The sequence below is a fragment of the Gorilla gorilla genome, chromosome 1 (assembly GCF_029281585.2).
Source record: "Gorilla gorilla gorilla isolate KB3781 chromosome 1, NHGRI_mGorGor1-v2.1_pri, whole genome shotgun sequence".
NCBI classification, from domain to species: Eukaryota; Metazoa; Chordata; class Mammalia; order Primates; family Hominidae; genus Gorilla; species Gorilla gorilla.
In genome coordinates, this window is record NC_073224.2 from 38,585,797 (window position 1) to 38,602,338 (window position 16,542).

The 16,542-nt window shown below is 38.7% G+C and overlaps 1 protein-coding gene across 20 annotated transcripts in view; it reads right to left on the bottom strand.

The window, feature by feature from the left end:
* The window catches only part of ENAH (ENAH actin regulator), a 159,570-nt gene that overhangs the window by 17,263 nt on the left and 125,765 nt on the right, over positions 1 to 16,542 (bottom strand). For 8 of the 20 annotated variants that reach the window (XM_055372018.2, XM_055372006.2, XM_055372013.2 and 5 more), the window contains 6 exons: positions 9,065 to 9,396; positions 7,064 to 7,858; positions 4,466 to 4,770; positions 2,740 to 2,885; positions 2,526 to 2,583; positions 1,679 to 1,727 (listed from right to left, as the gene is read on the bottom strand). In XM_055372018.2, coding sequence (XP_055227993.1) covers positions 1,679 to 1,727; positions 2,526 to 2,583; positions 2,740 to 2,885; positions 4,466 to 4,770; positions 7,064 to 7,858; positions 9,065 to 9,396 — 1,685 coding nt within the window. The remainder of the gene's footprint in view (positions 1 to 1,678; positions 1,728 to 2,525; positions 2,584 to 2,739; positions 2,886 to 4,465; positions 4,771 to 7,063; positions 7,859 to 9,064; positions 9,397 to 16,542) is intronic. The other 12 variants (XM_055372042.2, XM_019031085.4, XM_055372036.2 and 9 more) reach the window with 3 other exon arrangements.

Below are 16,542 nucleotides of genomic sequence, written 5' to 3' on the forward strand. Positions count from 1 at the left end.
GCCTGACACAATGTCAGTTTAAAAACGGAATGAAACAAGTGACAAAACAGGCCCTGCCCTTTTTGATTTTATATATATGACACACACACAAAACCTGTGCCTTAGTTTTTCATATTTTATATAAGGGATTATATATTAGATAAGGAATTTTTAACTTGGAGTCCATGGATAACCTTCAAGAAATTCATGAATATTCTGAAATTATGAACAAATCTGAATAAAAATACAATTTTCCTCCCTGGAAAGAGGATCTATAGCTCTCATCATATTCTAAAGGTTCTGTGAGCCCAAAATATGGTTCGGATTTACAACATCTATGCAGTACTAATGAGAGTATATACAATTAATGTTGGCTTACAGAAAGAAGGATAAAGCTAAAATAAGTGGGTCACAAACCAGTGAATTTTTAATGAAAATAACAAACTGAGTCCTATTCAGAGGGAAAACAAAGCCATGATGTTAATTATGGTATAGCAATCAACCTACTGAAGAGTCACTATTTAATAATAAGAATGAGGAATGGGGGGAGTGGTGAAAAGATGGATTACAATCACAAAAACAAAAACTTCAGAGGTACTTAAAAAAAAAAAAAAAGGAATTCTAGGTGGTGCACTGTGGCTCACGCCTGTAATCCTAGCACTTTGGAAGACTGAGACAGGTGGATCACTTGAGCTCAGGAGTTTGAGACCAGCCTGGGCAATATGGTGAAATCCTGTCTCTACCAAAAATCCAAACAATTAGCCAGGAGTGGTGCCATGTGCCTGTGGCCCCAGCTACTTAGGGGGTTGGGGGGCTAAGGTGGGAGGATCACTTGAGCCCAGGAGGTGGGGGTTGCGGTGAGCCAAGATTGCACCACTGCACTCCAGCCTGGGCAACACAGCAAGACCCCATCTCAAAAAAATTTAAAAAATGAAAATTAAAAAGGGAATTGTAGATGCAGCTGGTTGTCTTTAAATCAAAACCATAGGAATATAAGCATTTCTCTATAATGGTTTCTTATGGACCACTCTAGATATTAACTCATCAAGTTTATTTATGTCATTTCATTCCAGAATAGATAAGGAGTTCAATAGATAGTCCAGCCCTTAGTCTTTAATCAAATATGAAGAAATAACATGTGAATATGTAATGAGTTCGTATTCTCATCTTGGATACAGTACTCATCAAGTACTTCTAGTGAAATATACTTTTGTTAATATTCTAGGTGATTTATCAGATGCTCAAGAATTCTCAATGTCAGAAATTTCACTGAATTCAAGAACACTTCCCCAAAATTTTAAGGAGACTTTTTAAGTTTACAAATCAGAAACTTTATTCCCTTAATTATCAATATCACCCAAATGAATGGCTAGGACATCCTTCTCAATTTGAGAATGTTCTGAAGCAGACTGTAGTACTAATGCTCACTTTATTTTTACCTCTAGAAAAACAATTATGAAAAATACTCTTGTCATCTAATAGTACATTAATATTTTCCTTGTTTTAGTAAGTAACCTCAAGAAAGTAACAGCAGCTTCCAGGAGGAAAAAAGTGAATGCTTTCGCGTGGGAACAAAGAACTCTGGCATTTTAGTGTCCAGTCACTTGGTCCAAATATGGGGAAAGGGGGAATTTTTAACTGGGGAGTATTAATATTTAGAGAAAGTTTATAAAGGTTAAAATATTTATCTTGAACTTACCAGGTGTACTTGTTGAAGAGGCCTTAGAAGTTACAGGCTCTGAATCTTCCTAAATATACAGATACATATTAATATCGCATCTACCAGTCCCCTGTCGCTATATACATTTAGTGTTTTACACGAACACTTCTAATATTCTTTCTGCCACTCCCCACTTTCTCTTTCATCGGTCTTCTCTCACTTTCATTTCAGCTTAGACTTTCTTCTCCTGTCTTCAACCACCTTCCCTTCGACCCTCCCCCACAGCTCCTTTCCTCATGTGTTCTCCCTGAGAACTTTCACTAGCCAATGCTACAAAGCCAGACACAAGAGACAGATTTGAGGAACGGCATCTAAGGTGGCCAGATGGAGCAGGGGGAACATATTATTTGTTGCACACCAATATACAGCACAGACAAAGCAGAGTTTGCCCAGCTGAATCAGGGAGGAGGGCATGAAGGTTACACTCTTAAGGGGCACAGCCAATAACCATCAAGCTCCTAAGGGAAACATATGAATTTAGGCGAATTCCTTCCTTTTAAATTAATGCACGGGAACTGAGATTCTAAGAGATGAAAAAAGTAGTGAAATGTCATTCACTCATTTAAGGAACAGAATTAAACTCCACAGGTTTGAACTTCAATGCTTTTCCCATAATTTCACATATTCAACTCACTTTACTAAGACTGCCATTAAAAATTTATAAATAACAGTCAAAACAAGCCACTTCACATGCATAGTTAAAAATTAGCAAATATAAGTTCAAACTAATTAAGCCCAAATTAAATAAATGCTGACACTATTTCCTGAATGAGCTGTGCCTGAATTCCATATTTTAAGGTGTGGTAGACTATCTTTATTAACTTACACCTTTGTCCTCTTTTTGTTCTGTTTCTATTGTTGATCCCTTTTCAGCAATTCTTCTCCTACAAAGAAGGCAAATCCGATTTTTAAAAATATTATCTGATTCAGTATAAAAACCACTTCTCTACGAGGAAAGAAGTGCATCTAGTTAGTTGTATTTGGAATACAATTAAAATCCTCTCAATTCTGGGCATGTCCATTATAATGAAATTCCTTACCTCCTGGCCAGCAGGGCACTCATTTCTTCCATTAAACCACTACCCCCTAAAGGAAGGGGTCCATTTCCACGGCCTGTATCTGTTTTAGATGAGGCAGAGTTCACACCAATAGCATTCCCTCCACTTGGGAAAGAGGTATCCTCCATCTTAATGAGAATATACAGACATAATCAACTCCTATGTTAGACAACCATATTTTTATTAATATATTACATCTAAAACAGAAGGAAACATCAGCATTAATTTTAAAAAACCTAAATATTATTTTTTAAGCTTTAAGAACCAATAGATTCTTAGCATGACTTTATATATCAACAAGAGTTTATCAAAACTACTATCACCAAGAATGCAATGAAACAGTATCATGTATCTCTTCCTGTGCTGCCATGAAAAGGGCATGACTTTGCTCTGATAATATTCCTGCTAAAACAACCCCTGCATAACTAGAATCTAATCTTGAGGAAAAATCAGATAAGCCAAAGTGAAGGATAACAGGCAAAATAATTGTCCTACAGTCTTCAAAAATGCCAGTATTATGAAAGATTGAGGAACTGTCATAAAGTATATCAAAGAGACATTATAACTAAATGCAATAAATGATCTTGCACTAGGAAAAAAACTGTCACTAAAGATGTCATTGGACTATAGATGAAATTTGAATAATACATTTGTAGATTACAGTATTCTATCAATGTTAACTTTCCTGATTTTGATAATTATACTACTGGTTATGCAGGTAAATGTCCTTGTTCTTATAAAATTCACACTGAGGTACTTAGGAAAATAGAAGCTTGTGTCTCTGAGTTACTCTCAAATCATTCAAACAAAAGTGCATGTGTAGGCCGGGTGCGATGGCTCACACCTGTAAACAGGGCACTGTGGGAGGCTGAGGCGGGTGGATCACCTGAGGTCAGGATTTCAAGACCAGTCTGGTCAACATCGCGAAACCCTATCTCTACTAAAAATACAAAAATTAGCTGAGCATGGTGGTGGGTGCCTGTAATCCCAGCTACTCAGGAGGCTGAGGCAAAATTGCTTGAACCTGGGAGGTGGAGGTTGCAGTGAGCTGAGATCACGCCATTGCACTCCAGTCTGGATAACAAGAGTGAAACTCCGTCTCAAGAGAAAAAACAAAAAAAGTGCATGTGTAAAGAAGGAAACATATCCGAAGAAGGAATAAAAAAGCAAATACTGGTAAAATGTTAATGGGTGAATGTAGGTGATGAATTTATAGAAATTATTTATACTATTCTTACAACTTCACTATAAAAATTTAAATTATATCAATTTTTAATTTTTATTTATTTTATTTTTTGAGACAAAGTCTTACTCTGTCACCCAGGCTAGAGTGCAGTGGCATGATCTCGGCTCACTGCAACCTCCACCTCCCGGGTTCAAGCGATTCTTCTGCCTCAGCCTCCCGAGCAGCTGGGATTATAGGCATGTGTCACACATCTGGCTAAGTTTTGTATTTTTAGTGAGATAGGGTTTTACCATGTTGGCCAGCCTGGTCTCGAACTCCTGACCTCAGGTGATCCGCCCACCCCAGCCTCCCAAAGTGCAGGGATTATACAGGTATGAGCCATCGCGCCAGGGTAAATTATTTCAATTTTTTAAATCAATGAAGTTCATAACATTTCATAAAATTAGAATACAATAAATTCAACATTTAAAATATTTAGGAAGAATAAGACATATTTAAAAAATTTTTCAGAAAGGTATTTACCCGTGACACTTTCCTAAGTTTTGCTCCAGCAATTGCAGCTGCAAGTCCAGTTAAAGGGCGATTGTCTTCTGACATGGATGCCAAAAAGAATCCAGATGCAGGGAGGGGTGGGGCAGGAGGTGGTGGAGGAGGAGGGGGTACTTGATTAGGGAGAGGAGGGGGAGGAGGGGGTGGTGGAGGCCCAGTGGATGGGAGTGGAGGAGGTGGAGGGGGTCCTGGGGGAGGAGGGAGGGCTACTGAAGCCTGTGCAGGCCCTGGTGGGAGTGGTGGAGGAGGTGGAGGTGCAAGTGGTCCCAAGACAATGCCTGAGAGAGAGAAATGTTAAGTAAGACCATCAACAATAGAGCTGAGTGATATTATTTTATGTGGGAAGGTACGCAGAATGCCATGCTAAATTAAACTGACTCATGTATTTACTTAATGAGTCCAATTTATCATAGTTGTAAAAGTCTAGATCAGTTTTTGAAAGATACTGAAATGTAAGGTCCAAGTATATATAACTACTTACTTTAGGTTAGAGCTTTAGTAATAGAACTATGCAACAGATCATCTAATTAAGACTTTTTTTTTCATGGGGATTTGGTAAATAAGCAAAATAAATACTTATAAAATTTGGAAGAGAGGTAAGCATCCCTGAAAAAACAAACTAGTATATAGGATGGCAGTTAGTACCACTTGAAATAACAGACCCAAAATAATCCACATTAACCTTAAGTGTTGAGACAGTAAATTCAGTAACAGTGAACACATATATTTAATTGTTTACAGTCAAAGTGGCTGTATTAAAAACATGAAGGAGGAGTAAGTCCCAGCTTCAGCATTTTAAAAAATACTTCACATTTAAATTCAATGGATAGCCAAGGCTGAGAATCACTGAAGTAAAGGAATTTACTAGTACAAAGTAAAACCTCAAAATAACGCTTGGAAATAATTAAATACCATAGGATTTGAAGTAGAGTTGTTTTTATCCCACAAAATGGGGGGCAAGAAGAGAAATGTTCAACTGTTATAAAATCACAAAGGGAGTGAACAAGAATTTATTTAATAATAGAATCCTGAAACAGTAGGTGCTCCTTTAGTTAAGGTTTAAGAGGGGTGTTTTCAGAACGAATAAAATGCTATTTTGCACACTGGGTGGTAATTGCTAACTTTTTCAGCTTGAGCAGTTACACAAGCAGAAAACATAAATTGTTAAAAGAAGCATCTAGAAATAGTCTGTCCCTTCTGTAGGGGTTGTTAAGAGTTCTGAGGGTACAGCAGGTCACTTTGTCAGGCTGGCTGTGCCCATTTTGTACAGTATAACTGTCATAGTGAAACCAAACTGAACATCTTAGAATTCTGACTAACCTTTTAAGCAAATTTGGTAAGTCAACAACAACAAAATATATATATATACAGCAATAACAAGCCTTGCAATGTTTAAGTATAAATTTGTTTTCAGTTTTCTTTCTGTAGTCCTCCTTAAATCATATTTTAAAAACTAGGGTTGCCAAGCATCTTCTTATTTACTTACAGAACCAGGTCCTTTTCTACTTACAAATAATCCACTTAGAGATTACATCCTGCCTTCCCTGTTACCATAACAATAAGGTAGGGACAAGGAGAATAACTACAGAGGATGCTATTCTCTCTTGATTACCCCTTCAAGCCACTACTTATTGTAATTTTGGACCTTGGAACCCTTTAGGGCATATACGAACCCTGCCATCCTCTCTACTCCTCCTGCAAAGTCATAATGCTCCAAGGGTTAGGGTGACACCTATCCTGAAAGTCCAACATGGGGCATCTAATATAGGAAAGGCAAGAAGGAAACAGGGCCCAAGATCAGAACTGCTCCAAAGGAAACTCTGGGATGACGTATCTAATGACTACAGTTGGGCACTAAATATATCTCTCTAAGTCTCCCAGAAAAATGAAGGAAAACAATTTAGATCATGTATTTATTGTGTGGTAGATCAACGTGTCAAGCAAAGTTTTCCCAGTGAAAGAAATGTATTAGCTGGGTGCGGTGCTCACACTTGTAATCCTAGCAACTTTGGGAGGCCGAAGGGACAGATCACATGAGGTCAGGAGTTCAAGACCAGCCTGGCCAACATGACAAAACCCTGTCTCTACTAAAAATACAAAAATTAGCCGGGCGTGGTGGCATGTGCCTGTAACTCCAGCTACTCAGCTGGCTAAGGCAGGAGAATTGCTGGAACCCAGGAGGTGGAGGTTGCAGTGAGCTGAGATCATGCCACTCTACTCCAGCCTGGGCAACACAGCAAGACTCTGTCTCAAAAAAACAAAAAAAAAGAAAAAGAAAAAAAGAAATGTATTATGAGGGGCTCTTAAATACTAGAAAACATCTTTAACTGCGATACTATAAAAGATATCAAAACCTAGTTCAATAAGGAAATTCCTCCAAATGCAATTAATCCAACAGGAAAAACATTTTTCTACTTTAATTTTTTTAATTAAAAAAAAAAAAGCATGGCATTATGGCATATAAATGTTCAAGGATCAAAACCACCCTACCCATCCATTCAGGCATTTAAAGTCACTGCTATATAACATTTTCAAGTGATTAGCTGTTAGTAGCAATAATGAAAGCCTTACCCTGTTGGGCTGGAGTCTCGGCCGGCTGAGAGGCTGCCTGCAAGCCTGGCTCAGAAGCAGAAGAGTCTCCCAGCACAGAGTTTAGAGGAGTCTCAACAGAGGCAGGGGCAGCTGCAGAGGGAGAAGGGAGAACACTAGGCTTGGATGAGGGAGTTGAGGCAATAGGGGTGCTTGGAGGAGGAGAAGCTTGAGATCCACAGTGTGAGAGTGATGCGAGGGAAGGCAGTGGAGGCGGCGGCGGAGGAGCTGCTGGCCCTGAGGTAGGCGGTGGAGACACTGGATATGTTACAGAGTCAACCAGCCCATTGGGTGCTGTCGGTGATGGAGGCATTTGGGGCACAGGAGAAGAAACACAAACAGGGAGGACAGGCCTTGGACCAGTAGCTTTGCCTGGGGGGCTGCTAATCATTATTGGAGGAGATGGAGGGAGGGGCGAAAAATTGGAAGTAGACCAGGCACAGGGCTTCGTAGCTGGAGGCTGAGAAGAGGGTGTGTTCACAGGAGAAGAAGGTCGAGAGTTTTTGTTCAGAGGACGAGGAACTGTAGCGTAATGGGGAAGAACAGGGTGGAAGGCTGAACCTAAAGATGTTGCAAAACGTGTCGCTGAGTGTCGCAGTGGTGGTGTAGGGGGTGTGGAAGTAGGTGGCAAAGCAGTCACTACAGCATAATCAGGAGTGGCATCTGACACTGGAGCTGAGATGACTTTAGCGTATGATGGAGGAGGTGCTGAAGGAGGCTGGCAACTGGAATACTCAGGAAGTGGAGCGTTATACAGGGAGCTGTCTGAAGATGGAGCTGGACAGAAGGTGGAAAGCAGCAGCAAAAGACAGGATAAAAAAGGAGAGAGAAAAAGGGAGCTAGTGAAGCCACAAAACCAGCATTCAGACACAATGTATAAATGTAGACTACAGTTAGTATCAGAGAATTAGGCACAAACGCAAATAACTATTTTTACCCAAGAATATTTTAACTTGTAAATACATTTTGAGATTCAGAAGGGGATGAAATAAGTTTCCTTTTATCTAATAAGTGGATTAATAAATTTAATTGACTAATTTCTTTTACAAGAAAAAGCTAGTATTAGTCTTAATTTTTATTTAGTCCACAAGAAAAAGGACATTAAAATCACACGAATAGGACCATAAACAGAAGAATAAATTTAGCTGTTTTTTTAAAAACAACAAATAGCAAAACTAGTAAAGCTGGCAAAACATTTAATACGAAGGGTTCAATGCTCCTATTCAATGCTAATTTGTGGAAAAGTTTTGTTTTGTTGGCCATAACTCCAGAAAATAATTAGGTAGCTAAAAATACATAAATTAACTTAATAAACCAACCAACCAACCACTATTTAATCAAACCACATTGAGACTTTTTAATTAGGCCATAAGGAATATTCTTAAATCCTATAATGAATGTTAATTTTAATAAACGTTAAATATCTCAAACTTTCAGGCATATATTAACCCTTATGTCTTTCAGTAAATTCCAGATTCCATAATTTTCACTAATTTTTCATAATACTAGAAAGCATATTTAAATAACTAGTCTTAGAGAATATTTCTCTAAAATAATTCTTCCTCCAAAATCTTTAGAATGCAATCAAGCAAATTTCTTGCTGAATGGTCCTACAGTACTATAGTATTTGAGACAATTTAAGTGATCTCATGAGGGAAATATATTTGAAGTTCATCCAGTATAAAAAATTTCCCATAAAAACACACTTACACTTTATAGCCATTTTATAGGGAGTTAGAAGAATTAGAATGGCAGAATAAAAATTTCCAAGAGCTTTCTTTAAGTCTCCAAGCAATAAAAGCAATACAGAGAGAAATAAAAAGAAAATGTTAAAGTAATAATTGCTGCATATTTTTTCATAATTTCAAATTGTATGGCTTAATCCCAAACATCTCAAATGTGAAATATTTTAACACATGACTGCACAAGAGACATCATCCAAGCTCAGATACAAGAACACAGAAGAGTTTGTAAACTTCTTACCAGCACTTGATATTCTGCGCTCTCTCTCCCATTCCAGCTGTTCCCTTTCTAACTGCTCTTGTCGCTCCCTTTCTTGCCTCTCCCGTTCCAGTCTCTCCAGCCTCTCTCGTTCTTGTCTTTCTTGCCTCTCCCGATCCAGGCGTTCCTGCCGCTCCAGGCGTTCCTGCCGTTCCCGTTCTTGTCTCTCTCTCTCCAGCTGTTCTTGTTCCAGTCGCTCCCTCTCCAGCCTTTCCCTTTCTAACCTCTCTCTCTCCAACCTTTCTCTTTCCATTCTTTCTCGCTCCAGCCTTTCCCGCTCCAGCTCCTTTTGCCGTTGCTGTTCTTGTAGTTGTCTGGAAAAAAAAAAAAAAGTAGAAACATGCATCTATGGCTACTCATCATGAAAAAGTGATTCTTTTCACCTATGTAAACTATTTCTGAGTCAAATAAAAGCAATGTAGAGCATGCAAACATCTCTCCTCCCACATGAAGGCTACCTTGGATAGAGACTGTTTCATACAAATGAAAATCATTTCTCCTATTAGCATCATATTGGCTGAATGCTTCAGCACATTACACTAACATTTCATTTTATTCTGTACTTTTCATGAGTAGTGTTGCAAGTAAATGAATTTTCCAAATAACATACCACTTTAATAACCAAGTCATTATTTTAATTATTTAGTGAAAACATTTGTAAAATTGTAATATCCTTAATATCAAATTTAATTGTACAAATAATAATTATTTCAGAAAATACAATGACTGGCCACAGCCATAGCTCAATAAATATTTACTGAATGGGCCGGGTGTAGTGACTCACACCTGTAATCCCAGCACTTTGGGAGGCCGAGGCAGGTGCATCACTTGAGGTCAGGAGTTCGAGACTGGCCTGGCCAACACGGTGAAACCCCATCTCTACCAAAAATATAAAAAATTAGCCGGGCATGGTAGTGTGCACCTATAATCCCAGCTACTTGGGAGGCTGAGGCAGGAGAATCGCTTGAACCTGGGAGGCAGAGGCTGCAGTGAGCCGAGATCGTGCCACTGCACTCCAGCCTGGGTGACAGAGCAAGACTCCACCTCAAAAAAAAAAAAAAAAAGTTTACTGAATGAAAAAGAGTCAAGAAAGAAGAAATAAACTTTAAATGATTGAAATCTCATATCCAGAGGCAACTATCATCAACATATGTATATAAAGACACACATCTATATATACACATATACATACACATACGCACACACACGCACCCCTATATACCTCTAGACTTCCCCTTGTGTAAAAATACACATATAAACTTTAAAAACAAAATAAAATGTAACCATTTCCCGCTACTGTGAAATGTGCTTTCCTTTCTCTCACTTAATATATTGTGAAAGTTGGTCTGGGAGAAGTGGCTCAGGCCTGTAATCCTAGCACTTTGGGAGGCTGAGTGGGAGGATTGTCTGAACCCAAGAGTTCAAGATGGGCCTGCACAACGAAGCAAGACCCATCTCTACAAAAAATTTTAAAATCAGCCAGGCATGGTGCCATGCACCTGTATTCCCAGCTACTTGGGAGGCTGAGGGAGAAGGATCGCTTGGGCCTAGGAGTCTGAGGCTACAGTAAGATAAGATTGCATCATCACACATCAGCCCAGGCAACAGAACGACACCTTGTCTCCAACAACAATGAAAGAAAAGAAAGGAGGAAGTGGGGAAGGAAGAAAAAGAAGGGAATGAAGGGAGGAAGGGAGGGAGAAAGGGAGGGAGGGAGGGAGGAAGGAAGGAAGGGAGGGAGGGAGGGAGGGAGGGAGGGAGGGAGGGAGGGAGACATAAGTTAGTAAAACTGAGGATATCTAGGATGAGAACCTGCCTGTGTGTACAACTCTGGATGGACACACGCACGCGCGCGCGCGCGCACACACACACACACACACACACACACACACACAGAGTTATCCTAAGGCACTTAGTTCAGCATCTTTATTTTCCATGAGTGCATAATAATATTCGATTATTTTGCTGTCCACAGTCTAAGCAGTCTCCTACAGTAGGATATTAAGTTATCCTAACACTACTGGCAATACTGCAATAACATTTGTCTTCATCTTTGAATCTTTTTCTGTTTCTATAGGATCAATAAGGACATAAATTTTGCTAGGTGAAAAGGTATGAATTTAAGATTTTTGACACATGGTTCCAAATTGTCTTTAGGAAAAGTTGTGTCAATTAACCTTCCCTAAAAAAAAAGTTATCTTTGCCGGGCACGGTGGCTCATGCCTGTAATCCCAACACTTTGGGAGGCCGAGGTCAGGAGTTTGAGACTAGCTTGGACAACATGGTGGAACCCTGTCTCTACTAAAATTACAAAAATTAGCTGGGCGTGGTGGTGTGCACCTGTAATCCCAGCTACTTGGGAGGCTGAGGCAGGAGGATCACTTGAACCCGGGGAATGGAGGTGGCTGTGAGCTGAGACTGTGCCCCTGTACCCCAGCCTGGGTGACAGAGTAAGACCCTGTCTCCAAAAAAAAAAAAAAAAGTATCTTTATCTTACACATATGTATTTCATAGCACTGTGGGGAAGATTAAATGAAGTAATACCTAAAAGCTCTTTAAGAAGTACTTGAAACATAAGAACGCTCAATGTGAGCTATAACGATAGTTTTTTTGTTTTGTTTTGTTTTTTCTTCCCCGAGACAGAGTCTTGCTCTGTCGCCCAGGCTGGAGTACAGCCATGCAATCTTGGCTCACTGCAAGCTCCACCTCCCAGGTTCACACCACTCTCTTGCCTCAGCCTCCCGAGTAGCTGGGACTACAGGTGCCCGCCACCATGCCCAGCTAATTTTTTGTATTTTTAGTAGAGACGGGGTTTCACAGTGTTAGCCAGGATGGTCTCGATCTCCTGACTTCATGACCCACCCGCCTTGGCCTCCCAAAGTGCTGGGATTACAGGTGTGAGCGACCGCGCCCGGCCTAACAATAGTTATTATTTGGAAATTTCAAACTGGGACTTTCTGGACTGGCTAATAAACTGGGTGGGTCTAGTTAGAGACAAAGCTAAATGACAGCACATGCATGCTATCCCTTTCTTCCTTCCAGCGGTACCAACACACCAGTAAGATCCTTCCAAAAATCTCTCTCCTTCATGTTTCCTAAGCTGGCTATACAACAAAAGAAAAGGCCCATTTGACAAATACATCAACCCCACTGCTCTCACAAAACACACACCCTCTCCTGGACATACCATCACACTTAACAATGACTGCAAGAGAAAAACACAAGAAACTGACTTTATTTATGAGTAGTTGTTTGAGATACTGACTACTAATAAAATCAGATTTTCAGGATCTAGTACGGACTGCTATTTGATAAATCACTAGCTGCCAAAGTTTTTGAGGGATAACAATATCCCTGCAGGGATGAGGGGAAGAAATTAGATGTATTCAAAAGAATGTTTTTAATAATAAACAGAGAAAAGTCAGGGTTGGTTGTTGTTGTTTCTCCAGTAACCTGCAGTTAATAAACTCAGCTGGAGCCTGTATTAAATTTCAGATATTCAACCTACATCAAAAAATATGGGCCATTTTAAATATAATGCTCTAAGCAATCTGTTGCTTAGATACACCCATATTATTCTAATTAGAACAAATTTAAATACAGAAGCTAAAGAAAAACATTTAAGAGCACAGTAGCTGTCCCAAGAAATCTATGATGAAAAGATCTAAGTTTTTAGATCTTTGAGCATTTCTGTTACTTCTTCTATTTTACCAAAACAACATAAATACATAGTTTTTAAAGCTTATAACAAAAATCAGTAGTTCACTGCCTCAACCCTCCTACCCGTTTCCTACTCTTGTAGCTGTTTCTTACATTTTAGCTTTTGCTATCTACTTTCTAACAGGAAGATGCCTTCTACAACTCCCTCACTACACTCATGCTTCTCCCAATATGGAAAATCAATATTCACAGCTTACATTATTAACATGATAATGTAAATACTGCTCACAGCTGAACCAAATAGTATTCTATGACTACATTTCATTTCTCATTCAAGTTCTTAGTAGTTGGGTTTTTTTTTTTTAACCACCAAGTTAATGGCTGTTTCTCTAAGCAATACAATGCTTTTAACACACAAAAAGTAAGCTTAAGTCACAAGCAGAAGGCCAGGCATGGGTGAGGTGAATCTGAAAGAATTATTGGTAACAGCATTTACAGCTAGGTTGTATTGACTTAAGAAGTTTGTTCCACATGTCATCATATTCCAGGGTTTTCAGGCTATAAAAGATAAGGAGTGTCTACTGATATAGGAAAAGGACACAATGCTGGAGAATATTTCTAAGTTCACAGACAGATGATTCAAGCAGGCAATTCATATAGCTGCAGGAGATTCTTACTATTTTCTTGTTCTGAAGGTAAGAAAAGAAAGTGTTGAAAACTTTAAGCTAATTTTTAGCCTGCTTGCTGAAAAGATGCCCATCTAAACGGATTTCCCAAAATAGTGATTCAAGCAGAAAATCTCTGGCTTCCGAATCTTGTGTGGCATGAATAATTCCCACCTAAATTGGATGGTTTATAAATTTGACTCTCATGTTTTGACCTCTAAAGCAAGACATTTGTGTAGCTTTCTAGGAGGAGTTTCCAAATTTATAAACTTTGCTTTTCCTCAGAATTATCGCTGCCAATTCACATACTGGAAATGCACATGGCTCCTCTTCCTAGAGTTCTCTCTCCAACTGTTTTCTTCAGTCATTAATAGAATCGTCTGAGGACTTTTTTCAAAGAAAGAGTGCCTTAATTCTGAACCATGAAAAATCCTGACGGACTACTTTAATTTTTCTTTTAAGCTAGGCATATATATTCTACAATAATTTGAAAGTTTCTGAGAATATAAATTTTTTTCAGAAACAATTATAGTGCAAATCGCCAATATTATTTTTTAAGCATTTAAAAAATATCAGACACAGTTCCTCCACCACCCAAATACCTATTTCTCTCCAAAACAGCTATCCCCAAATGTAAATAGATGCACAAAGCATCAGCCACATTGAGATTAATAGCTTTTTAAATATATATTCATTATTTAGTTTATGTTGACTCAAAGACATTTCTTGAAGCAAGTAAAATGTAAGTAACATCAGTTCAAAATACATTTCACCCAGCTTTACCTATAATGAATAGTGTTACTAGGTAAATAAGAATGATTTCAATTTTAACAAAATGAAGTAGGAACAGTCTAGGAAAAATGTTCTGAGTTGCTAATATTTAGTAACACTATTATTATTGACATTTCTCAGAAAATAAAACTACACAGATACAGTTTGATTGTATAACATGAGCATTTCACTTCACTATCAGTAAACAAATAAAAAATGGATAAAATGTAATAAGACAGCTAAGTTTTAATATTACAAAGCCGCTGAGGCAAGAGTTGATACTCACAAGAGAAGGTGGTCAACTTTTGGTCCATCCGGCCTCCGAAGGCCAATAGGAGGGCTATACACTCTCATTGTTCCAACTGCTCAGTTCTGTGCCGCAATTATTATTCCCCTTTTATAACTTTCAGATAGTACTGGTGATTTGCGAACTATTTATAGATATTAACTATATTAAGGTTCTATGTGGAGACTAACATAGGACTGACTCATGTTTCTTAGAATATGTTTCCTCATCATGGCCAAGCCAAATATTAATTATATGAGTAGGAACCAAAAACTATTTAATAAATGATATAATAATAAAGGGTATTGGACTAGTAAGAATGAACACTTAGACATTTGCTCTATTGACTCTACATTTATTAAAAATAAAAAATTAAACATAATAGTAGTAATAAATAACTTAAAAAGCCAAATTATATTATAAGACTTAGAACAGTAATCCTCTTACTAACGCTCACCACTTCTGATTTTGCTCCCCAGAAGCAATTATTTTCAATACTCTGGTACTTATCACATGTTTCTAAATACAGTAATTCATTTAGAACTATTACTTCTAGACTTTTCATATTTAGATGTTATCTACTGACTTCCTACTATACAAATGACTTAATTCCTGTATCTCTAGCTCCCCAAAACTTTTTCTTCTCCGTTTTCCCAATAAACTCATACCACCACTTTGGATACACCAATATTCACGTATCACATAATTCACTGCTGATCACATTTACTTTCTAGAACAATTTTTTTCTTACTTTGGTGCTAAAAAGTAGTACTTTTTAAAATTTGATTCTTTTTCTATATACCTGTCCCTACTTCACCCCAAACTCTCCATTAGAACTGTAATCCCTATCAACATGGTCCAACATAGCAGAACCACAGTCAGATTTTTCTATTCTTTTGTTTTGCTTTCCCTCAGAAACTACCCGTCGGGAGCCTTCAGCCCTCCCAGCCCCCGCAAACCGGACGGGCTGCTCCCTAGGTTTTACTTTGACCTTAGTCGTGTGGGAATTACCTATCTCTTTCCTAAGTTGGATTCCTTGTCTCCTGGATGCTGTCATGGGTTCATCATTCTTGCTTTACTCCCTCATCTTAACAGAACACATCTTCCAATAGCTTCTTAGGAAGTTGTGCAGAAGAGGAGATTTTAGACTGGAAAGAGATTCTCTTAGGATTTTGAAGCTCCCCCACCTTGTCACTCCCACCACCCCTTACCAAGCATTTGAAATCTTACTTATTCTAGGACAACATTCTAAAATACCATAGTGAGATGTCTTGGTGGGAGGTCTTTGTTTTTTTCCCCACTTACTGGGCTGGACTTTTGGTGAGCTTTTTTGACCTAAACCAGAAGCTAGCAAACTGTATATAGCCCTAGGGCCAAATCTGGCTACAACCATTTATTTCCGTTTTGTCTATGGCGAGCTACAAACGAAGAGTCTAGCAAATGACACAGATGGCCCTTCCCAGAAAAAGTTTGCGGACCTTTGATCTAGACGATCAATGAGTTCCAGCAAATTTTCTTGTTATTTATTTGCAAATTCAATTTCTTCACGTTTTTGTTCTCCTTCCCACTCCCCCAGAACTTCTATTATTTGGATGCTGAACCTTCTAATCTGATCTTCTTACTTTACTTTCTTTCTCATATGCCACCTCTTTGTTTTAGGACTATTTTCAGAGAATAAATTCCTCAACCTTAGTTCTCAAAACTTCTATTTATTTCTTTCTCTCTCTTTTTTTTTTTTTTGAGACAGAATCTTGCTCTGTCGCCAGGCTGGGGTGCAATGGCACGATCTCGGCTCATTGCGACCTCGGCCTCCCGGGTTCAAGCGATTCTTCTGCCTCAGCCTCTCAAGTAGCTGGAACTACAGGTGCATGCCACCAGGCCTGGCTAATTTTTGCATTTTTAGTAGAGACAGGGTTTCACCATATTGGCCAGGCTGGTCTTTAACTCCTAACCTCGTGATCTGCCCACCTCAGCCTCCCAAAGTGCTGGGATTATGTAAACCACAGCACAGGCCCTTCTATTTCTAGGGGGGAAAAAAAATAACTACCAATTTTTATTTCATCAATGAAATATATTCT